General features: G+C 38.5%; 1 protein-coding gene across 2 annotated transcripts in view; it reads right to left on the bottom strand.

Annotated features, from left to right (window-relative positions):
• Window positions 1-24,819, bottom strand: part of LOC131043928 (endoribonuclease Dicer homolog 4) — a 290,003-nt gene that overhangs the window by 167,418 nt on the left and 97,766 nt on the right. For both annotated transcript variants that reach the window (XM_057977166.2, XM_057977167.2), the window contains one exon: window positions 22,690-22,816. In XM_057977166.2, coding sequence (XP_057833149.2) covers window positions 22,690-22,816 — 127 coding nt within the window. The remainder of the gene's footprint in view (window positions 1-22,689; window positions 22,817-24,819) is intronic.

Raw genomic sequence — 24,819 nt, 5'->3', positions numbered from 1 at the left:
CAGAGCAATAATACCATATGAAATTATACAGTGCGTAATATCAGTCATGCTGTCCCAGTCATATACAAACAGTAATATATATCAGTCATGCTGTCCCAGACATATTCAAACAGTAATATATATCAGACATGCTATCCCAGTCATATACAAGCAGTAATTTGTAAAGTCGGAACTGTTACATCTAATAAATACATACATGAATAATTCCTATTTAGTATTTTAATACTGTTTCCTAAAGCAATAATTAATAAACTGACTGAAGGAAATTACTGTGTTCTTGGCTGGGCCAAGAACGTAACCCTTACCTGTCCGTGGTAGAGTAGAAGATAATTCCAATGTGATCTGAATTTGATACCTTGCTGGCAATCGTTTCCTCCTTTTATTTTATGTTCTCCTTTCTTTTTATCTATGTTCCCTATCCCCTCATTTCCACACAATGCCTCCTCTTTATAATGAAAGAAAAGGCACCATAGTTTGGGGAAATACGTGACTTATTCTTGAGTCACGTCTTTCCACTTGGAATAATATTTCTCTTATAGGAATCGAAACCCTTAAATAAACTTGTCATTAATTTAATAGCTAATTTAATTATAATAATATTTAATCATTTACACATTTAACTATTTATACATTCATTTATCTTATACATTCGTTTATTATATATACAGTATATTGATCAACATATAATAAACACTCAATGTTAATATTGAATAGAACAAATGAGCCATATATTCATAAATTCAATATTCAATTAGCATGATTAACTGCTGACTACATAATTATGATTATAAAAGGGGGAATTAATGCTGGCACATGACAGTCCACCCTTCCTAAATTTGCTTGTCCTCAACCAACTTGAGTTGGGGATGGTTAAAAATTTCTTCCCCTTCCCAAGTGGCATCTTCTTCGGGCATCCCTTTCCATTTTACCAAAAATTCTGAGATGACCCTGTTTCTCAACCTTCTTTCCCTCATGTTTAAGATAGTTTCAGGTTCTAAGATCAATTTACCCTCGTCATCGAGCCGAAGTAATTCTGCAAAAGGGGTAACTTGTTGCCCCAATACTCTTTTCAATCTGGACACATGAAAAATGTTGTGGATCCTACTGTTTTTTGGCAGTTCAAGCTCGTATGCCACTTCACCTATTCTTCGTAAAACTTTGTAAGGACCATAAAACCAAGGTTTAAGCTTTACTGCTTCACTCACCTTAAGGGAGGCCTGCTTGTATGGTTGGAGTCTTGATAAAACTAGGTCTCCAACCTCAAAGGTTCTTTCCACCTGATTTTGATCGGCATAAATCTTTTGCTGATTCGGTGTAGATTGTCCTTGAGAACTTTGAGGATATCCATACTTTGCTGTATAAAGTCCTTGGTCCCGGGCACCCTGCTGTCTTGGATGATTAGATTCCCAAAAGAAGTAGCATCATACCCATAAAGGGCTTTAAATGGACTCATTCCTATGGAAATATGATGGTAACAATATTCCAATACTTTGAGGATATCCATACTTTGCTTTAAGAAGTAGCATTATAACAATATTCCCCCAAATGCAGCCATTTGATCCATGCATTCTGCTAATTGGTAACATAGTTCCTACAATATCCTTCCAACCACTTGTTAACTACTTCTGTTTGACCATCAGTTTGGGGATATTTCCTATTTAATATTTTAATACAGTTTCCTAAAGCAATAATTAATATCCTGACTGAAGGAAATTGCTGTGTTCTTGGCTGGGCCAAGAACGTAACCCTTACCTGTCCGTGGTAGAGTAGAAGATAATTCCAATGTGATCTGAATTCGATACCTTGCTGGCAATCATTTCCTCCTTTTATTTTATGTTCTCCTTTCTTTTTATCTATGTTCCTGTTGACGTGTATTTTGTACACAATCATACACAGAATAAAATACCAAAGGGTACATTATCCTCTCTTGAATAAAGCCTCTGATTGCTGAAGATGTCGCAAAAAAGGATCAATCAGGGTGACTCCAATGTTCTTTTATGTAGGGTCTCTACGTGTGGATAAGCACCAATGGTCGTTGTGAATGTTGTTTCATCAAGGGGCCTTACGTCCTCTGAGCTGCAGGAACAAGATTTCTCTAAACTAACAAGTTCTCAAAAAGATCAAAAGGTAGAGTTTGCAAGGGATAAATTCTAATCTAATTCTACGAATGACCCAAGGTAGGTTAGACTTGGCAAGATTCTACCAATTTCAATATTGCCATGAAATAACAACCCAACTAAAATTGATGCGATCTTCTAAGGTAACAAATGATTTTCAATTCATCAAGGATCATAGACACTACCACAAAGGCACATATCCAAAGCTCAATGACGATTGAAGGTTTAAGTAATTCAAGTCTCTCCAGTTGACCACACAAGGCGTTCCTACAATCAGTAAGAAGCTAGTGGTTTGGAACGTGAATCTCACCAAAGATCAAGCCCAACACTTAGTCCTTCAAACCTAAATACTACTTCGATTGAGAATGATTCAAGAAAACAAACAACCATGAAGATAGCCACAAGAATTGCAATAAAACACCATAACTTCAATATTTTATTGATCTCAAAGCCAAAATAGGCAACAATTGCTTGAAATTCTTTCTTCAAAACTCAATCTTGCTACAAAATAACTTTCTTCTCTCCAAAAGCTCTAAACTTCTAACTATTTCTTATTGCTCTCTATTTTCTAATTACAAAATGAAAGTGAATGAGGGTATAAATAGCATCCTCAATTACAATGAACGGCCCAGATCAAAAGAAGATCAACGGTTGAGATTCTGACACCTAAACCCTAATTAGGGTTTTATTACAAAAGTTCCCCTTTTATTGAACAATATTAAATGCATAGCCAAATATTTAATTTGGCACAAAAATCTAGGAAACATAGACCAATGATAATTAAGGTGCCATGTCATCTATAACAACCTCTCTTCTAGAACCTTGTTCCCTTTCCAATGCTCCTTTTTAGCATATACAATGAATCTAGACACGATTCCTTCAATCTCAGCCATAGGAATCTCGGGAAGATTCCTCATTCGTTCCTCCAAGTGAATAATCTGATCAAAGGCCTTGAGAAGAGTTGCGTCCCATTCAGGTTCGAGTTCCTTGATTTTCTCAATCAGGAGCATGGTAGCAAACATTTGATCTCTTTGCTCATCTGTAATAACATTCTCATCTTTGCAAAAGATGATCTTGACCCTTTCTTCCAACTCTTGAAGACCCACATATGTCTCAACTTCGATTCTTCTGCCAAGAATAGTACATAAAACCGCAAACACCTTGTCCTGGATTGGATGGATGACCTCCTCCACTTGATTGCATTTGGCGCTGGTGTCTTCGAAAAGAACTTCCTTCATCTAGAGTAAAGTAGACCACTGGAGTAAATTATGAGCTCCTCCATCCATTATTTTTTCTTGTGCTAAGGTCTTCCTTGGTGTTTGCCTGATTACTTGAAGAACAGGAATGATAACATCTTTAGTATGAGCAAAGGCGGCTACTGTTATCATTAGGTTGTGGATGATCTCAAGGACCTGGATAGCCCGATGAATGGTCTGCATCATTCTTGTTGCAAACTCAACTGCAACTGTATGGGATTTGTCAATCCAAGAGCTCATAAGCTGGACCAAGCTCTTAACTCTCTCTGCCTCACCAACTGATTCTAGGGGAAGTGCTTGCACAGGAGATACTACTGGATCTTGACGTCCCAAAGGCTGACCAAGCACCGACCTCTCTCTCAAGTTTTCTACTCTTTTCCATTTCTTCCTTAAGTTTATCTTTAAGTGCCTCAAATGAATCAGTTGCCTCATCCATTGCCTGCTCAGTGGTGAGTGGACCAAGCTCAACGGTTTCTACATCATATTCTTCTGCAAGGATTTCACCTTCGTACTTGTCCACTGCCGGTGTAGCTATCTGCAACTTCCTAGACCCTGTCTCATCTCTGATCATCTTGGACATTTTGGTGGCCTTCTTCCTTTCTGTTACACCCTGAGAATTTCCAACAAGGCTATCTAAATCAATCACATTATCTTCGTCTTCGATCACAATTACCCTTGTTAGTCTCTCCTTCAACCAATCTGGAATGGCGGACCTTGTCTCTCTAACTTGTATCTCTTTAGGCAATGGTTCTTCTTTCCGGAGAGGAGATGTCGCTTCATCATCATTCTTGTCTTCATGTAGCTCATTGACCTGGGGAGATTGACTTGATGAACGTTGAGATGCCTGTCCTTCTTCATGTTTATCATTCTGAACCATGGATTCCATAGATTCTTCCACTTCAAGTGTCTTCTTCTCTTGTCGAGAAGATGTGCCGGATGAGCGATCTCGATTGGCCTCTTGCTTCTTCTTGGAAGATTCTCTTTTCTCAGGTTTTTCCTTCCTCTTCGCACCTCTAGGATGAGGATTGCCTTCACTCACGCTTCTGGGATGAGGATTGCCTTCGCTTGTGCTTCTAGGATGAGGATGGCCTTCACTTGCGCTTGCTCCTCCTTCTGCCGATCTTTCCTCCAAAGTAAAAGTCATAGATATATTTTGCTCTCTCAACTTTTGATGTTGCACATCAACCCATCTGTGAGTACAGGACAAAACTGGAGCCATCAAAGCTTTTAGGTCCACAACCTCAGGTTCATTCCAATCTATCTTTACTGCCTTGTCCTCTCTATCATAGGATGACTGAAGGTGCCTGCCACTGTCCTAAGCTTGATCGGCCACTCTGTAAACTTTGCATTTCCTGATGAAATCCAAAGGCAATCTGGAATGCATCTTTCTTTTCACTTCTAAATCATCTAAGAGATTCATCCAAAAGTCCTCTACCTAACATTCATGCTTGTACTTTCTACCAACTGTCTCCTCTATATACCCATAAGGATCAAAATTCTCCCTTAATGAAAAGAATGAAAATGAATATAAGGCCAACTCTCTTTCTGCATCATCTAAAGCTGGAGCATTAGGACATACCTCTACTGAATTTCCTACTATGATAGGTACAGGAATTCCATTTCCATACCTGTGTCTAAATGCCTTTGCATAAGCTGCCAACTGCCTAGTTACCTCAAGTAATACTATCCTAGTTACAAGCTCCTGTGCCTCTTGAGATATCCGATTGTGAATCCTGCCTTGCAGTGTCCTGGTGATGTTCATTGTGAAGGTATCATTGACTAACTTGTAATTACCTCCTGGTGGATGATGCAAATGAACATAAGAATCACAAACTCTGACTTCTCCAGGTCCTCTTCCAATCACTCCTCTGTGAGGTAGTCCTGCATATTCAAAACTCCTGATCAAGGCATACATGATGTACGAGCTCATGTGGAAGGATTTAGTAGCCTTCAGTCTTCTCAACTGCACGTCCAAGCAATGGCTAATAATTCTAGCCCAATGAATTGTTCCTTTTCCTTGAACTATCACTTGGATGAAGAAGAACATCCACTTCTCAAAATATAAGGCTTGAGGGGCCCCTGTAACTCGATTGAGTAAGGTTATCAAATCTCTGTACTCCTCCTGGAAGTCGATCCTATGTGGTGTGTTGGGAATTTTGCTCAGGCGAGGACGACTTTTGAGTAACCAATTCTTGTTGATGATGCTCAAGCAAGTGTCTGGATCATCTTCGTACATGGATCTAGCTCCTTCCAAACTTTTGTAAATCATATCTTTATGTTCTGGTAGGTGAAGAGCTTCACTTATAGCCTCCTCTGAAAGATAAGCTAAAGTGTTTCCTTCCTTGGACACGATCGATCTTGACTGTGGGTCGTAATGGCGGGCACACTCGATCATCAGCTCATGGCACTGGATTGCTGGAGGGAAGCCGGCCGCCTTGATAATGCCACTTTCAATTATTCTCCTCACGACAGGTGATGGCTTCCAATGTAAGGGACCTCTCGAAACTTCTTCACACTGAAGTTTCCCAAGTTGGTATCTCCAATGTTGCTCCACTTCGACACGATCTTGGTCTCCATTTCTTCATTCCTTTGATCTTCCTTCATGAGGGCTGGACGACTGGTAGATGCTCCTGCCTTTGGGGTCGCCATCTTGATACCTACATAACATTTCATAATGAGCAATATACCTTGGGACGTAGAAATATAGACTGGATTGAAGTTTTGAAAATTTAGGAAACTTCATGATAAGTCTTTGAATTATCATTTCCTAAATATGACTATGCAATTAGGATTTCAAAATTTCAAAAATTGAACAAGGGAGATCTTGCCATACCTCTCTTTGAGAACTAGCTCTAAAAAACGATGCAAAAATTAAGAAATTCGCTAGGCAAAATGAAGATCAAAGTCCTCTAGCAAATGCGCCTCCTTCATCAACTTCACCACCCTTTGGATCTTCAACGCCTTGAGGAAAACTCGTTCCACCTCCAACAAAATTCGCACTCCTTCTTGGATGAGAATTCGCACTTCTCCTTGGATGAGATTTCGCTCCTCCTATTACTTCTCCAAATCGCATTTAAACAATGATTGAATGATGGATTAAAACGCTATAACATACCTCCCTTATATAGGCGCTCATGCACTGTAATTGCCATAGGCCAACTTGGAAAATAAGCCTAGAATAAATAAAAATTAAATAAAAGAGGAGGCCGACTTTTATAAAAATGTTAAAATAAAACCCCAAGCGCACTCCCTTCATTTAATTTAATAATAATTAATTTAAATGCCTTTGCAATTAAAATTTCGATTTCTTAAAAGGCTAAATTAATTATTAAATGCCTTATGCGAACTCATTAAATGCCCATTTTAATTAAAATATTTCAAAGTTTTATCGAATTTTGGCATTTAATGCAATTTAAAAAATATTGGTGCCTAAGCATGGGGGGTATAAGGGACATTAACAACATCGCTCTGGTCCTTGGGTGAGGGACAGGAGCGCCCATGCATTTTAGCCTTGCATTTCTCGCTTTTCACATTCAAAGTTTTATCCTGGACGTCCAAAATGGCCTTTTCTCTTGGAATCTTGAGTTTGATTTATTCCATCTATGGAAGGAGTGCATCTTAAAACATTTTCGCCCTAGTCCCTTGGTGAGGGACAGGAGCGATCCACCTTTTGCCCTTGGTCCTTGTCTTTTCCAATCGCCAATTCACGTTGCAGGGCAATCAATGATTTTCCTCGTTCGTTCCATGCATGCCTAACTCGTTTCTCTAGTACCAAATGAGCTCTTCCAAGGACATTCGCCCTGGTCCTTCAGTGAAGGACAGGAGCGATTTTTGCTTTTGGGCTTAAAATCATCGACTCTTGAGGTTAATTCCTTGTTCATTATCTTCCTAAGGACATTTTTGACTTCGCATAATCTCGCCTTGATGTGGTTCTGGAAAGGGATGATTGATTCTATAGAAATCGCCCTAGTCCTCCAGTGAAGGACAGGAGCGATCTTTAGTCCATGGCACAAATCCTTAATCATATCGATATCAAATTATCTCCAAGGCGTAAAACGTTGTTCCCTAATCCATCTTGAGTCTTGTAAACGAAAGTAACACTCCATAATGTTAGGCAATAAGGCAAGTTTGAAGATTTCGCTCTGGTCCCTGGGAGAGGGACAGGAGCACCTAAGCCAAATTCATCAAGTTTTCGTGGTCTTTGCAACTTTGTTCTTCTTTGAAGCATTCCAAATATTATCGCCATCATGTACCTTGGCCTGGATTTGACCAAACTTGAAAGGGAGACTTGATAATACATTTTTCGCCCTGGTCCCTGGGTGAGGGACAGGAGCGCCTTGACCATTATAGGTTCCACTTGTGTTTTGCAATCTTTCAAAATTATCTTCAATGGAGTGATTATGCCTTCCTTTACTCATCCCAAACGTAAAACTTGCTCTTCCTTTGCCAAAAACTTGTCTCTTGAGAAAATCGCTCTGGTCCCTGGGTGAGGGACAGGAGCTTCCTTTTAAAAATCGCTCTGGTCCCTGGATGAGGGACAGGAGCGCTTTAGTTACTTAGGTTGATTTTCTTCATTGTGGTCCATTCAAGTTATATTCAATGAGCAAAACATACTTTCCTTGTCCTCCTCAAATCGCGAAATCATTTAAATCTTGTGAGGACAATGCAAATTTGGAATTCAAGCTCCGATCCTTCAGTGAGGGACACAAGCGATTTTGCAAATCCAGGCTCATCCGCCCTTCGTTAGGCTTCCAAACTATCTTCAACGGGCAAAAAATACCTTCTTTCATTCGTTTCAATCACAAAACTGCTTCGTCCTTGTAAGAAAATTGCATTTTTTAGAAAACCGCCTTGGACCTTCAGCAAGGGACAGGAGCGCCCTTTTGCAACTTGGTATATTTCTTTGCCTGTCGACTACTTAAATTATATTCAATGGACAAAACGTGTCCTTCTTGATCTCTTCCAATCATAAAATTGTTTTGGTCCTGCAAGGACAGTGCAAATTTGAAAATCAAGCTCCGGTCCTTCAGTGAGGGACAGGAGCGATTTTTGTCCTAAAGGTCAAATCTTTACAATTTTCATCTCAAATCTCCTTTGCTAGGAAAGATATCATCGTTTTACAAGCCATGAACAAGAGCCCAAAATCCAAAAAATGTCCAAGAAGGTGTGTTTGAAGAAAATCGCTCTGGTCCCTGGGTGAGGGACAGGAGCGAACTTGTCTTGTTAGGCCAAAAGTTCAATCTTTCATTGCCAACGACCAGGTCTGGATACTCCTTTATGCTCGTTTCATCCTTCATTGTGTCCTTATTCTGTCTGTTCGATCAAATGAGGCCCAAAACGATCTAGATGAGCCATTTCGCCCTAGTCCTTCAGTGAAGGACAGGAGCAATTTGGCTTTAAACTTTAGAAACTTGTCATTTTTGAGTCTTCAAAAATCTTCAAAACCTTCAATTCACGCTCGATTGTATCTCCTGGCGACCCTGCAAAAGCAAATAAAACAAGTCAACAACCAAGATGCATAAAATATCATTTTCGCCCTGGTCCCTGGGTGAGGGACAGGAGCGATTTTGCCCCTTTTGGAGTTAAAATATCAAAACCTAGGTCTTCAGATCACTTCATCATGCAGGGTTAGGTCGTCTTCAAGGCCAGGAATCAGTTAGCTTACTTCCAAAATTTGGTCAAAATTCACCCAGACAAAATGCATAATTTAATCATTAAAATGCTATCACTTAGACCTAACTTGAATTTGCCCTCAAAATCTTGACTTCCTGGCAGGCTCATCTTATTTCAAAATTGCAATCTACGAGGATGCTTAATAATCTTTTCAAAATTTGACTGGACTTCGGCTTGAAAATATTAAAAGGAAACCCTAAGGCTTAACCCTAGTCCAGACGACTCACACACTCACTCAAAACCCTAAAAGCAGAGAGAAGAACAGGGAAAACAACAGCAAAAAAAGAGGGGGTCCCCATTTTAATGGGGCGATGTGTGAAATGGTCACAACAGTTCCCTATCCCCTCATTCCCACACGATGCCTCCTCTTTATTATGAAAGAAAAGGCACGATAGTTTGGGGAAAGACGTGACTTATTTTTGAGTCACGTCTTTCCACTTGGAATAATGTTTCTCTTATAGGAATCAAAACCCTTAAATAAACTTGTCATTAATTTAATAGCTAATTTAATTATAATGAATATTTAATCATTTACACATTTAACTCTTTATACATTCATTTATTATATATACTGATCAAAACATAATAAACACTCAATGTTAATTTTGAATAGAACAAATGAGCCATATATTCATAAATTTCAATATTCGATTAGCATGATTAACTGCTGATTACATAATTATGATTATAAAAGGGGGAATCAATGCTAGCACATGACACATTGTTATCCTTGGTGGGTTGTAGGGTTTTTTATGCATATCCTTTTCAATGGGAGTTTTTGCAGGTAGAAGTTTTTAACCCAGTTGCACATCTGGAATGATAGAGATGGAGAAAAGCAATGGCAGCAATTTGTGTTGTGGAAACTTCAAATGGAGGACATGATCGTTGACAGAAACCTTTGGGCTGTGATAGCTGGCTCAAAACCTCAGACTATAACCCAAGATGCTTGGGATACAATGGATCAGAAAGCTAAGGGTCTGATAAGACTCCATCTAGTTGACTTTGTGCTCCTTAATGTTCATGAAGAGAAGACTGCAGCTGAGCTTTGGAAAAGGCTTGGTGATATTTATCAAGGGTAATGTTGTGCTCGCACACACACCCCTGCTTTAGGGGACCATCTAGTTGACTTTGTGCTCCTTAATGTTCATGAAGAGAAGACTGCAGCTGAGCTTTGGAAAAGGCTTGGTGATATTTATCAAGGGTAATGTTGTGCTCGCACACACATCCCTGCTTTAGGGGACCCCCATCTTTTTTTTTGGTTTGCCCAATAGAGAGAGAATGAAGGATCTTGCACTTTCAAACCCTAGCACCTTGCAGACGAAGCAACAAAAAGAAAGTCGCGCCCCTTTGATGCCCAAGTTTGCAAGGGAAGCGCACAAGCCGAAAATCGCACATTCTTGCAAAAAGACCCGAGTTAAATCACATAGTAAGGCGTAAAAACAAAGTCGGCCCATTCTCATGTTTTGCGAAAAAGGCACAAGGAAAGAAAATCACGCAATTCGGCCAAATTAGCCAAAATTAGAAAACCAAGTTCGCAAAAGGACCCCATAGGCCGAAAAATGTCAAAATGAGCATTCTCACAAAATGACTTAGAACCCCGAAAACCAATAAAGGCGATAAGATTTGAAAAATCACCTTTCAGGCCGAAATTGGCAAAAATGAACAAAGCATCAAAATTCGCGTAGTCAAGCTAATTAGGCCGAAAATCATTCAAATACCTAGATCGTGCAAAATGGCCCATTTGCCCGAAAAACTTAAAGAAGACGTTAAACTTTTAGATCCCCTCATTTAACCGAAAGTGATCAAACAAACTCTCAAAACGACTTTTAAAGGCCTAAAAGGTGAGAAGATTGAAAAAACGAAAGTCTAATTCGCACAGAATAGCCAAGTATGCCGAAAATGATAAAGGGAAATCAAAGTCACCCAATATTATCTTAAAGGCCGAAAATTACAAAACAAGTCTAAATCGTGCACTTTCCTCCAGTTGGCCGAATTTCTTCTCTAGAAGGTAGGCGTTTAAGTCAAAACAAGAACATCTCGCATTTCTCATAAATAGCCCGAAATTTAAAAGGAGGTATTTTTTTAAATGAGATCTCTCAAAACGTCTAAAGGCCGAAATTAGTATACAACTTGCAAAATCGGCTCATAAGCCGAAAAGGGTGAAAACCTTTACAAAGTTCGCCAAACCATCTTAAAGGCCGAAAAACTAATGAGTGCAAATTCGTGCAAAACAAGTCAATAAGCCAAAAATAAAATTAGAGTTCCAAATCTTGCAATAAGACTTAAAATGTCGAAAGTAATTCAAAGACTAATATCTCTCAAACAGAGCTTGGAGGCCGAAAATCAATATAAGTTCAAAATCTCGCATAAGGAGAAAGAGTCAAATCGCACCAAAGGTCCAATTTCACCAAGAGGGTCTTTCAAGCTTAAAACTCAAAAGCTTGCAAAATCGTCTTGTAAGCCGAAAATGACTAACAGTTCACATTCGCACGATTAGGCCAAATAAGCTGAAAATACAAAGGAACCACAAATTCACAAATCGGCTCATTTAGCCGAAAAGGTGAAAAGAACCTAAAATCGCACAAAGAAGTCTATTTGGCCGAAAGGACTTCAAAGTTCAAAAATCGCACATATAGGTCAAATAGGCCAAGGATTGCAGATGTCTGTCTAAGCTGCGCCAAAATTGGGTGTTTGGGCATGCATCTGCAGTCTCAAAATCTTCTAAATCTCCCTTGAATATTGCACCATTCTTGTGAGGTTGTGAGTTATTCTGGCCAAGCAAGGATTGGTTATGTCGAATCCGTCTACTCGCACACCAGTCTTGTTTATTTTAGGCCTCTTACCCTTCTCCTTTGCTTTTATTCCCCAACTTGAGAAATGCAGCATCATTTTAGATGCATTTCAGCTTGTTGCAAATGTAAGGCCCCTTGTGCTCCGAGCAAAACACACCAACCGTTGAGTTATCCCGCAGTCATGACCTGACATTTTGAACTAAAACAGCATTAGGGATTCCTTACACGAGAGGATTATGATACTCAGAGAGAACATTCTATTATGCGTTGGCCAGATAGAGTTGTAGCAATACAATTTTAGCCACGTCAACAAGTAATCCTTGGTAAATAAACTTTTTCTGATAAAGAAGTTGTATTCTCTGAGAATGGAGGAAGGAGGATCCGTTGCAGATTTCTTAAATGCATTCAACATATTTGTTGCCCAACTAAACTTTGTGGGTGTAAAAATTGATGATCAAGAACATTGCATGCTCCTATTATGTTCTTTGCTTGTTTCATGGGATCACCTGGTTATGGCTATTGGAAGCACAACACCCACTTTCATGTTGGACGATGTGGTTGCTTCACTGTTGTTAGAAGAAATGTTAAGTCTTCTAAGATGGCTAAGGATGACCTTGTTGCTCATGGAAGATCAACGGTGAAAGGAAAGAACAAGGACAAGAAAGGCAAGTCTAAGTCTCCTCGTAAAAAGTCCAAGGCTAAATTCTAGAACTGCGGCAAATCCAATCACTTCCGAAAACATCGCAAAGAGAAGAAAAGAAAAAACAAGAAAGCCTCTAATTCTGATTCCAACTAATCCTGTCAAGATGATGTGAATGCTTTGGTCGCTGCCTGGGCAACTAATGCATGGAAAGATGTATAGTTGATTGACTCGGGTGCTTCTATCCACATGACCTCTCACAGGGATTGGTTCTCAAAGTATGAAAAATATGACGGTGGATAGGTGTATCTAGGTGATGACTCTCACCTAAAGATTGTTGGTCATGGAAGAGTCAAGATCCAATTCCCTAATGGTAGAGTGAAGGGGATTGATGATGTACTGCACATTCCTGGTTTGGCACGAAACCTTCTTTTAGTTAGCAAGCTAAGCGATGTGGGAGTGCAAATTGTTTTCTCACAAGGTGGATGAAAGATGACCAGAGGTTCTATGGTGCTTGCTAAAAGTGTTTGGTTAGGCACTTTGTATAAGTTGGATGCATGCACGGTTCAGTGCAATAGCACTTCTGTGAAGTCCAAGAAACGGGCTTTGGATTCTTCATCCTCACCATCAAACCAAGCAAAGAAGAAAACAATTGCATCAACATCTAATGGTCGTGCTTTTAGGGTACCTAAGGGTGATAATGCTTTGGAGATGAAGCTCCTAGCTGAGAAGACAATGTTGTGGCACCAAAGTCTTGGCCACGTAGGTAAAAAGGGCCAACAAGCCTTGAAAAATAAGAGTCTTTCTGAAGGCCTTGATGATTGTAATCTCGAGTTCAACTTTGGCGAACATTGCATATATGGAAAACAACACCATATTTCAGTTTATTCTAGTTCTCTTAAGTCTACTAGGGTTTTGGATATGTCTGTTCTAATGTATTTGGTCCACTTAATGTGCCTTTTTAAATAGATCTATGTACTTTGTTTCTTTCATCAATGACTATTCTAGAAGAACATTCGTTTATTTCATCATAAGTAAATCTGAAATTTTCAGTCCATTTAAGGAATTTAAGTCCTTGGTTCAACCAGACTAGTAGGAAAATAAAGTGTTTTAAGGACAAATAACAGTGGTGATTTTTGTTCTGCTGAGTTTAATAGGTTTTGTAATGACCATGAAATTGAAAGACATAAGAAAACTCCATACACACCACAACAAAATGGAGTTGAGGAGAGGATGAATTGAACGTTGATGGAGAGGGCTAGGAGTATGATGAGTGGTGTTGGCCTTGAACAGAAATTTTTAGCTAAGGCAATAGCCACTACATCTTATCTAATAAATAGACCTCCTACTTCGACGCTTGTTGAAAAGTCTCCTATGGAAGCATGGTCTAGTAAAACACACTCAAGAAATCTCAGAGGCTTTGGCTATGAGGCATATGCTCATGTGCCTGATGTAACGAGATCTAAACAGGAGAAGAAGGTGGTTAAGGGTATCTTCATCGGTTATGGTATCGATGTGAAGAGGTACAAGCATTGGGATCCAGTTGAAGTGTAATCTACAATAGGAATGTAATCTTTCGAGAGCTGAAACCTTCCACAATTGAAGTGTGGACAAAGAAGGATGAGACAAAGAAGGATGAGAATCAGAAGAAAGAGTCTTCCACCCACTCCTAAGAGAGATGAACTACGTACCCTTGTGGAAGCTGATGATGAGGAGAGTTCTAAAGAGGAACTCGTGATAGGTGGCAATGTGAAAGATACAATTATTCACCAGAAAGGTTTGGTTATTCATTGTTAGATTCTAGTTGTATTTTTGCTTTGTTTGCTAATGTTGATGAGCTTAGGACTATTAGAGAGGCAATGGGTATGCATGATGTAGATTCTTGGATGGAAGCCATGTATGAAGAGATGGTTGCATTGAAGAATGCTACATGGGATCTAGTACCTTGGCTTGAGGGACGAAAACCCATTGGTTGTAAATGGGTGTTCAAGAAGAAACTGGGTCCAGATGGCAATGTTGAGAAGCACAAGGCACGATTGGTCGCTAAGGGATATTCCCAGGTGGAGGGAATTGATTATGGAGAGATATTCTCTCTTGTAGCTAAGCTAACGTCCATTAGGTTCTTGTTATCACTCGCAGCAGCTCATGATTTGGAAGTTGAGCAAATGGATGTGAACACAGCTTTCCTCCATGGTGACTTGGATGAGGAGATTTACATGTCACACCCAAAGCACTTCGTGCAGAAAGGTAAAGAAATCTCTTTATAGTCTTAAGCAAACTCCTAGAATGTGGTACTAGAAATTCGACGCCTATATTTTGTCAGTAGGATTTTTGAGATCTAAATTTGACCACTGTATTCATTACAAAGCTGAAAATGGTCATATGCTCATTATTGTCCTGTATGTGGATGATATGTTGGTCATTGGAAATGGGAAGAGAATGATTTCAGATATGAAGTCTTAGTTGTTAGCATAGTTTGAGATGAAAGATCTAGGTGTAACAAAGAACATTCTAGGAATGGAGTAAGGAGAAATAGAGCTAACAAAAAGCTTTGGTTCAGCCAAAGAAAGTATGTGAACTCTATGCTGGAGACATTCAAAATGTCAGATTGTAAACAATTAATTGCTCCTCTTTTACAGGGGACGAAGCTTTCTATTGGGGATTGTCCAAAGTCTCCTACTGAGATGGAGGACATGACCAGAGTACCTTATACAAGTGTTGTCGGTAGCCTAATGTATGTTATGGTCTGTACGAGGCCAAACATTGCACAAGCAATGGGAGTCCTTAATCGGTTTATGGCTAATCCTGGACGGGTGCATTAGGTTACAGTGAAGAGAGTGTTCAAATATTTGCAAGGTACTTCAGAGTATTCCCTATGTTTCCATGGTAATTCTATTGGACCTCGAGATTCCTTGAGTATTTGTGAATATTTAGACTCTAACTAGGCAGATGACATTGACTGTAGAAGATCCACCAGTGGATGTGTTCACGATGTTTGGTGGTGCAGTAAGATGGATGAGCAAGCGGCAAGCTGTTGTCGCTTTGTCCACAACTGAAGCAGAGTACATTGCAGCTACTCGTGCTTGTAAAGAGGCAGTTTGGCTAAGAGAGTGTGTTCGGATATTGGTTTTGATGCAAGACATATCACTATTAGTTGTGACAACTAGAGTGCCATTTGCTTGGCAAAGTACCCTACATTTCATGCCAGGACTAAGCACATTGATGTGCAGTTTCATTTTGTTCGTGATAAGGTGCAAGATGGAAAGGTGAAGTTGGAAAAGGTAGACACTTTGGTGAATGTTGTTTTGACAAAGCCAATGACTGTAGAGAAGTTCAAGTGGTGTGACACTTGTCGCAATGGCTGAACTTTGAAGAAGTAAAATTCTTAGGAGCTCTTCAAAGTCCAGCCCAAGCGACATGTGGCAATCGCTTCCTATTCTTTAGCACAGATTTGGAAAGATTCTCAGCAGAACCTAATCTTCCACCCAGATAGACTTGGAGTAAATTGGAAATTTCTATTTTGGCATATGGCATAATTATCTCATCTTAGACACCTTGCGTTTGAGGAATAAATAATATTTGCATTTAATATTATTTATGCAAGAGTTATACACGAAGGAAGTTTCTAATTATATGTTGCAAATACATTGAACTTGAATAGATTCGCAGATTCATTAAATGTGGACGCTTTTGTGAAGCTTCTATAAATACAATGTGTTGTAGAAGTGAAATTAGGTGATGCATTTTTAAAGATGTCATTATGTTGCCTCAATTGTAATAGATTTTTATATCACAGTTGAAGACACCTGCAAGAGCATAGACTCTATATATTATTTGCAAAAGGTTTTTAAAACTGTAATACAATTGATCTATGCTTTGGTGTGGTAGGTTTTTTCCCAAATGTGTTTTCCCACGTTAAATCTTCTATGTCATGTTTACGTTAAATCTGAAATTTATTTGTGTGTTCTTTCATTTGTAATGTTGTTAAGGGGTTTGCAAAGAAAATTGCATTCACTCTCTTAGGGGTTTTGCATTAGGAAGGTGTTGTGACGTATTCACACATCCCCCCATTGCAAATGGGGACCCCTACTTTTTGCTTTCTAGGGTTTGTTTTCTGGGTCTTTTAGGGTTTTGTCTATTAGCCTTTGCATGCTGAGTGTTGCTAAAGGGATCACTAAGATAGCAGGCTCTGCTTGAGCCAGGGTGAGTCCACAGGGCCCCAAAATTAGGGTTTCTTTGAAAGTCTTCCTTAGGACAAAGTTTTGCTCTTGTTGCTAATTGTGTCTTGTTTGAGGAGGTCAATGAGGCTTGGTGAGTGAATATCATCCTTGAAGGTCTGAGTTAAATCAAATTGGTGAGTGATGAAGTCTGGAATGTCATCTTGATCTTCAAATGTCCTGAAATTTGGCTGTCTGGAATGTCATCCTGATCCTGAAATTTGACTAAGTCTGGAAAATTGAAGAATCCTCCAAAAACTAGATTTTGCATTATAACTCTTGGAGGTCCGAAACCACTCTCAAACATCCTGACAGTATATATGGAATATAACTTAAAGTATAAGAATTCTTATACTTAAATGTTATATTCCATACATGAATCCTGACAGAGAGACCAAAATGTCAAATTTTGCTCCTGACCCTTCCAAAGGGTCCAAAGCGAATTTCGCTCCTGACCCTTCCAAAGGGTCCAGAGCAAAATTCTCCATATAACATTCTAGTTTGACCCAAACTTAGAACTAACTCATTCCCAGGCATTATTGAGGGCAAAACACTTATTTGGATGAAGAAATGTGAGAAATGAAATCAAGATTTGAGCCTAAATGTGAATTTCGCTCCTGACCCTTCCAAAGGGTCCAGAACGAAATTCTCCCTAGACACCTTTTTCTCCTTGTTTGCACTGGAAACCTTGATTCCTTGGGCATGGTAAGGGCAAATTGACATATTCTTGCCTTAGGAAGTGATTTGAGGTGTTTGAAAGAGTGGATTTTGTCTAAAGCATGGATTTCGCTCCTGACCCTTCCAAAGGGTCCAAAGCGAAATTCACCTTTTCCTCTATTTTGCTCTTTCACATGGCCAAGTTTTGGATTTTTGAGGCATAGTTGAGGAGACTTGGATGCATGTTTGCCTTGGAGAGGACGTTTAAGACTACAAAATGGTGCAAATCAACCTAGAATGGAAATTTCGCTCATGACCCTTCCAAAGGGTCCAGAGCGAAATCTTCCATTTAACCTTCTATCTTGCCTAAAATGATGAATAGAGTTTGAAAGGACCTTGAAATTGATCAAGTTTGAGAAAGAATTGGATAAATCAAGATTTTCACTCCTAACCCTTCCAAAGGGTCCAGAGCGAAAATCCTCATAACCCTCATTTCCTTCCTAATTTTGGCTAAGTGTTGGTCTCTAAGGCACGTTGGAAGGTGGATTGGTATGTTCTTGCCTTGAGAGGGAGTTGGACGCTTTGAAAGATGAAGATTTTGCCCGAAGTATGAATTTTGCTCCTGACCCTTCCAAAGGGTCCAGAGCGAAGTTCATTATAAACCTCATTTGCTCCCTTGCTTGGACTTCAAACCTTGTTCCTAGGGTGGAGAATGATGTATTTTTGCCTTACAAAGAAGATTGGAGTTGAAAAGATGAGATGTCAAGCCTAGAGTGTGAATTTAGCTCCTGACCTTGCCAAAGGGTCCAAAGCGAAATTCCCCAAAACCACTCTTTTCCCTCAATTTTATGCCAAGTCTAGGGTGGTTCAAGGTGAATTAGGATTGGGAGTGTCCTTAGGTGTGACTTTGACTTGCCAGTGATTATCAAGTTTGAAGGAATTGAACCAAATCATGAATTTCGCTCCTGACCCTTCCAAAGGGTCCAAAGCGAAATTCCTAGGATCACCTATTTTCCTTGCAAATCAAGTTAAGTTTTTGGTTTTTATGGCCTAGATAGGAGTGAGGCGGTGTATCCTTGGACCCTCTGGAAGGGTCCAGAGCGAAATTCTAAAATCTACCTATTTCTTTCATATTTGTGCCAAGCCAGGCCTAGACAAAGATGGTAGAAGCCCTTGAGATTGCCCTTGAATGGATTGTTCTCTCCAAAAGTGATGATTTTGGGCTAGAGGAAGATATTCGCTCCTGACCCTTCCAAAGGGTCCAGGGCGAAATCCATTATGGGTCTTGTCCCTGGCTATGATTTCTAGCAAAATTCTCTTTTCTAGTCATTTTGAGGTCAAACAAAATGTTGCAAGCATGGCAGAAGGATCCAAGGTGAGAATCAAGTAAGAACAAAGTGAGAGGAATGGAGTTGAATGAAGGAAAATAAGCAAATCATGAAATTTGCTCCTGACCCTTCCAAAGGGTCCAGGGCAAAATTCACCAAATGTCCTTTTTCTTCCAAATTTGTGCTAGACCAAGACAGTGATCAAGGTAGATTGGGCTTAAAGATTGCCACAAGCATGTCTTAGAAGGGGTTGTGAGTGAAAGAAGTCAGTGTTTTGTCCATGATCAAGAAATTCGCTCCTGACCCTTCCAGAGGGTCCAAGGCGAAATCCTCAATTTCACCTGACTTGCTCATGATAAAGGTCAAAGCATGGATCCCTAGGCTTGGGAGGAAGGAAAGCTATCATATGTTTGCCTTGGGAGGAATTTTGGAATAAACAAGTAATAGAATTATCCTAGAATAGCAAAATTCGCTCCTGACCCTTCCAAAGGGTCCAGGGCGAAATTCTTATAGAGCATGTCCCTGGGAAGGATTTTGAGCGAACTTTATTTTAAAGTCTTCTTGTTGATGATTTAAGGTGGAAAATGCTTTATTGAAATGAACATGTCATATGTACTTAATCACCTTTTGGTTTATTTTGCAGATGGAGAATTCCAGTCCAGCATCATCAAGGATGTTCCACAAGCAAAAGGGAAGACTCAAGGTGCTTTGAAGCATTGGAAGACTCAAGGTGTTCAAGGAATTGCCAGCTATCTCCAAAGCCCTTCACTTTGCCACACTAAGGAATCACAAGATGACCAAGAAAGGCTTTGCCAGCACTCCCAGATGGAGGTGTACTTCCGGAGAAGGATGACTTGAAAATCAGGAAACTTCATCAAACACATGGGAGTCAAGGAGAGGTACTCCATTCATCAAACACATCAAAGACAGAGGAGAATCAACCAAGGTCGATAGCAAGGGTCTGTTGAAGAAGCAGAAAGTTTCAAAAGAGTTAATTAAAGTTAACTTCTCAACATCATCAAATTGAACATCAAACAAGTTACGAGTGTCAGACAAGGTGGCATCCCACTCATCACTCCTCCAGTCTGATTGGTCCACCTCAACATGACCAGATTCAATGTACCTAATTTACCGAAGGTGGCACAAACTTTGAGGCACCTACCCCTGCTTCCTATTGGTCCTCACCCTTGGAATGTAATTTTCTAAGGCTAAGGAAGTTTGTTGTAACAAACCCTAATTAGGATTTCTATCTTGTAATCCTAGCCTTTGATTCTAAGTCAATCAGAGTCGTCTGTTCGTAAAGGGTTCTCTATATATAAGCCCTGGCTCCTCATTTGTAAAGGTTAATAGTTGATAGGGGGTAAATAGTTGGTTAATAGAGAATAGATAGTAGTGAATAGTCAGAGAATAGGAAATAGTTAGAGTAGAATAGAAAGAGAAGGCAAAGATTGTTGCCAAGATGTTGTTGTAAAGGAGTTGTAAACTTCATTGAAGAAATGGTGAATTCTATGGGTTGATTCAACAATTTGCATGGTCTCTATACTTCTCAAATTTGATTTCATGTTATTAGATGAGTGGAAGAAATGTGTATGATCGATGCTGAAATTTGTATATCCATACCACTAGCAGTTTGTTGATTGCAGACTTGCCTTGTGTAGTCAACTGGAATCATTCAGCTTAAGCTTAACTTCAATTGTCGCTTCTTCATTGATATGCATCAGCCTGATGGTGTCCATGCCTGTAGCGGTGATGGTCCTGGGATGTCAAAGCAAGACTTAGTTAGAATTTCATCAAAGGTCATTCATTGCTCTTACATTCTTAGTATTAGAAATAGATCTCGTTTCAACCCTCTCCTTTTTCCTTTTTTTCAAAATCTAGGACCAGTAAATCTCACGTTCCAGCAATATCCAAAGCAAATCAGACGTTCAAGTCGTCGAGTGTAAGTCCCCTTGTGATTCCAGCAAAATCACATCGTACCGCAAAGAGCTTATCCACGCGTAGAGAAACTACAATCAAAACCTTGGAGCTACTCCGATTGATCCTTCTGAGAGATCTTCAGCATTCGGGGAAGCTTTATTTAAGAGAGGACAAGGTACCTTTAGGCATTTTATTCTGTGTTTGGTCGTGTACAAAAGACACATCAACAGAAGGTTGTTTCTGCTCCTCTGCTTTCCTTTCAACAACAGTAGTATAACAGCAATATAAACTTCAAAAGTGGTATAATAGTAGTACAACTAACGTTACAGACTCGCCTGGACTTGATGAGTCCCGAGGCAAGTGACCCTTAGCAAGTCTCGGAAACTTGATTGTGAAGACTCAACCATAATTGGGTTTGGCAAAAAACAAAAAATGATACATAAAAAAGTAACTCACTCTATTATTTGTGTCTTATATTTGCCTCATGCTTTCTAAAAGCAACTTCAATTCATTTTCAAGCCAAAAGAGAAAGAAAAAAGAAAGTTTTGAGCCAAAATTGGAATGTTTTGAAGGAAAACCAACCAAGAGATTGAGTCAAAATCGATGGTTGAATCACATTTGAGGAGGTTTTTACCTACTTTTGGTACATCTAGGAGGACCAAGAGCTCACCATTGATTTCAAGCAATATTAAAGAGGTAAGTTTGCATTTTGAAGATTTTTTGTGTTTTTTAAAAGAAATTCCATTTCTTTCTCTTTTGTTTTTTGTGTTTTTAAAAAGAAATTCCATTTCTCTTTTATATTTCCTTTTTCCATTGTCTATTTTGTTTTAGTGGACCAAAGAACAAACCCTAGGTGGGTTTAGCTTTTTTGTTGAACAAACCCTAGGTGTTTTTGTAAAACGAGTTAGTTTTATAGTTGTAAAAGCTAGATTTTTTTATCTTAGTTTTAAGTATAAATCATAAATGTTAAATTTTTCTATTTATGTGTTATTGCAGCATTCATGAGATTTATAAATACTTTTTATCAAAATTGCCATTATCAATGAAAAAATATTTTAAATATAATTTTCTAGAGCATTTGCCGCCAATGGTAATGACTTGGATATTGTGAGTCTAAATGGCTATGTCACCATGAGATTAAAAATACATTTACTTCCCAGCATTAATATTACTGATGTTAATTTGTGTGGTTCTTCACCAGATTTAGTATATGTATTTGTTGCGGAAGGTTTGCCACCAAAACTATTTCAATTATCAGTGTTAATCTGGAAGGCATACCGCCAAAATAAGTATTTCATTGCTTCGACACTTTGTAAAGAATGCAATATTGAGTTGTATAGCATGCCACCAACATATATTTTAGTAAAAAATCCTTTTCATCATATGCTCTCACCTTGCCCACGTCATGATCTTGGTGATCAAAAGGTGTGAAGGCTCATGGAATGTCCATTGTGAAAATTACAATGAGACTTAGGTTTGACTTAGAAATGAGAAAATGACTAAATTGTTGTTTGCAATACGAAAAAAATTGTGTACAACACTCCATAGAAAACATAGGTTTTGTACTACACTCCAATTAGAAGTAAAACTATCTAGATCTTTTCAGAGTTTAGAATTCAGAGTAAAATTTCAGTGTGTCCAATTTTAAATCTTTTTAGACTTCCACAATTTGTTTTAGTTGTAGTTACAGGGGAGGGTTTATCCTTGTGCGGTGTTCTATTTGTCATGTCCCAAAACAACAAATTTGAACACCAACACAATCCATTATTCAAGGAAGAATTTGGAATTATGACTTTTGACTTTAGTTGCCCAAGAATATAATACAAGAAAAAATACTATAAATAATCTTTGTAAGCTTGAGCTCATAATGTTTGCAATGATACTTCTTATAGTTACCTATAATTATATTTGTTATAGATGCCATAAAAGGTAGCAAATTTCTAATACTTATTAACATAGAGTAATTACTTTATAATTTACACAACATACCTCATAACATATATACATAACAGACTAAATAAAATTGTCATAAAAGATGTGAAATATATTAATTAACATAATTTAAATAAGCTTTTAGCACAGGCAACCTTACCTTCAATCAAAACAGAATCAAAAATCGAAAAGGTGTCCCGTAAAAATGATTTGCGGGTATCACTATCAATATCATCTTCATTTGCATTTGCATTATCTGCTGTCTCAAGTAGCAGAATTTTAACAGCCTGACAATAAAAGGAATAACAAATAATAAATAAGCACCTAGTCTCATCCACCATTGAATATTCAACTAATTCAGATATTCAGCACGGTAGAATAAAAAACAAGCAAAAAAATAACAATCATCTCACTGAGGATCATTGAACACTAACAAACATTCATACCCTAGTTTAAAATAAAATAATTCAAGTTATATAATGATTCTGCAAGTTCTTGATGTTGGAAGAATGAAAACATGCAGTTTAAGAAAATTGGATGGCACTTTAATGCATGTGTGCTGACATTCATTATTAAATGCGGAACTTGCATTAGTGGTTGTAACTCAATTTTCAGACATGTGTTGTTATTGGATCATTAAAGAATTATTGATATAATGTAATGACATATGTTGTACTAGACAAAATGTTACACTACTTTTTGTAGACGACTCAAACTTGTCCAGAAATTCAACAATAATTATTGTACCAAGAGGTTTGTCATTAGACCAGCATACTTCTCCTAAGATGTACAGTAGTGGAAGAAAACATCACCAATGTCAATTCATTGCCAAATGTACTGATGAACTGTAAAGACCCCTACCAATTTAAACCAGATTTTTGCACTTCTTCCCCATGATCACTTTGTCAGCATTTTGCATGCATGTGAAAGTGGGGCATTACTGTTTGCAGAGTTTATGATGCTTGGAATGATGATAATATTTAAACATCATAAATTGCACAGAGCATTCATAAATAACACAACAATAGTTTTCACTATCCAGAAGAAATAATAACATCAATATTTCATAGATCAGTCTGCTCATGCTGTGATAAAAGTTCAGATTACAAAGGTGAACTTTAATAATTTCTAACCTCAACGAATAGCTACAATTGACCTTGGTAGCAGCAGTAGCAATCTGAAACACCAAATCTCCTTCAATCTCCTACAATCTAAAACAGCAAAATGGATACAGGAAAAACCCGAACATTCCCTCTTTGACTGATAGACCAGCAAATGGAGTCTGAATCAGCCCTTTCTGTCACACTTGGCAATGTTTAAATAGTTGCCTAGCCCCTTAGAAACCTCATGTCCAGCCACAAAGGAGTCCTATGGCCTGTACGGTGTTTATTGTTCCAACCCCAAACTGAAAATGGTGGCCTACACTATGACTTTTAATCACCCGGCCCTTCCTACATTCAAACACCCCACTAACTTGGTTACTAGTGGCAGCTGAAGCACTATAATCACCCAAAACTCAGTCAAAATTCGTCGCCCATCTCTTTGAATGGTTTAAGGCTAAAAATGGAGGTTAAAATCACCCAGCAAATCTTTAGTATCATGTACAATCAGTTATTTCTGATTTTTTGTAAGTCTCTGCTAACTCTAACAATTTGTCTTGCCTGCAAGACTTCACAAATTGTCCATTCATTCAATCCAAGCCTGAAACCTGTGTGATTCCACCTGCAATCAGCTAAGGAATGTATCTCACTGACAAAACTGCTTGGTCTTAGGGTTTTCATCCTAGGGTTTGTTCCTCAAGAAGCTCAAAAAACCACCATAAAGAATAATAAGCAAGCATACAAAATGAGCTATCAAATCCTCTTTTTATAATTCCCTTAGAAAATTCCCAAAGGGCTTTTTGAATTCCCACTTAAAATAATTCATTAAAGCACATTAATAAAGTGGCTTTTAATATTTGTTTCTTTTTTTCACTTAAGTCACTTTATTAAATTAATTAAAGTAAAGCTATCCATAAAATTTACTTTATTGGACAACTTTACTTAATTAATTTAATTTATTCTACGATATCCCGAAATTAGCCTACCAGAATTAAAAGGGCTAAACAGATCATTCCCACTACTACTGAGAAGGGGACATTACATGAACATCAATGTGTTTGGTGTGAGCATAATAACTTGGTCTCTTCACTATCTTTAAATTCTCTGGTAAAAGCGGAGTTAGTGTAACCTAAGAAAGTTGCAGATCACTCGAAACTTGTTGTAACCAGATTGCTTTACAATTAGTACTA

Source organism: Cryptomeria japonica, chromosome 9 (assembly GCF_030272615.1).
Source record: "Cryptomeria japonica chromosome 9, Sugi_1.0, whole genome shotgun sequence".
Taxonomy (NCBI): Eukaryota; Viridiplantae; Streptophyta; class Pinopsida; order Cupressales; family Cupressaceae; genus Cryptomeria; species Cryptomeria japonica.
Note: the sequence above shows the minus strand (reverse complement) of the source record. Positions and strands in the feature narration are given on the sequence as shown.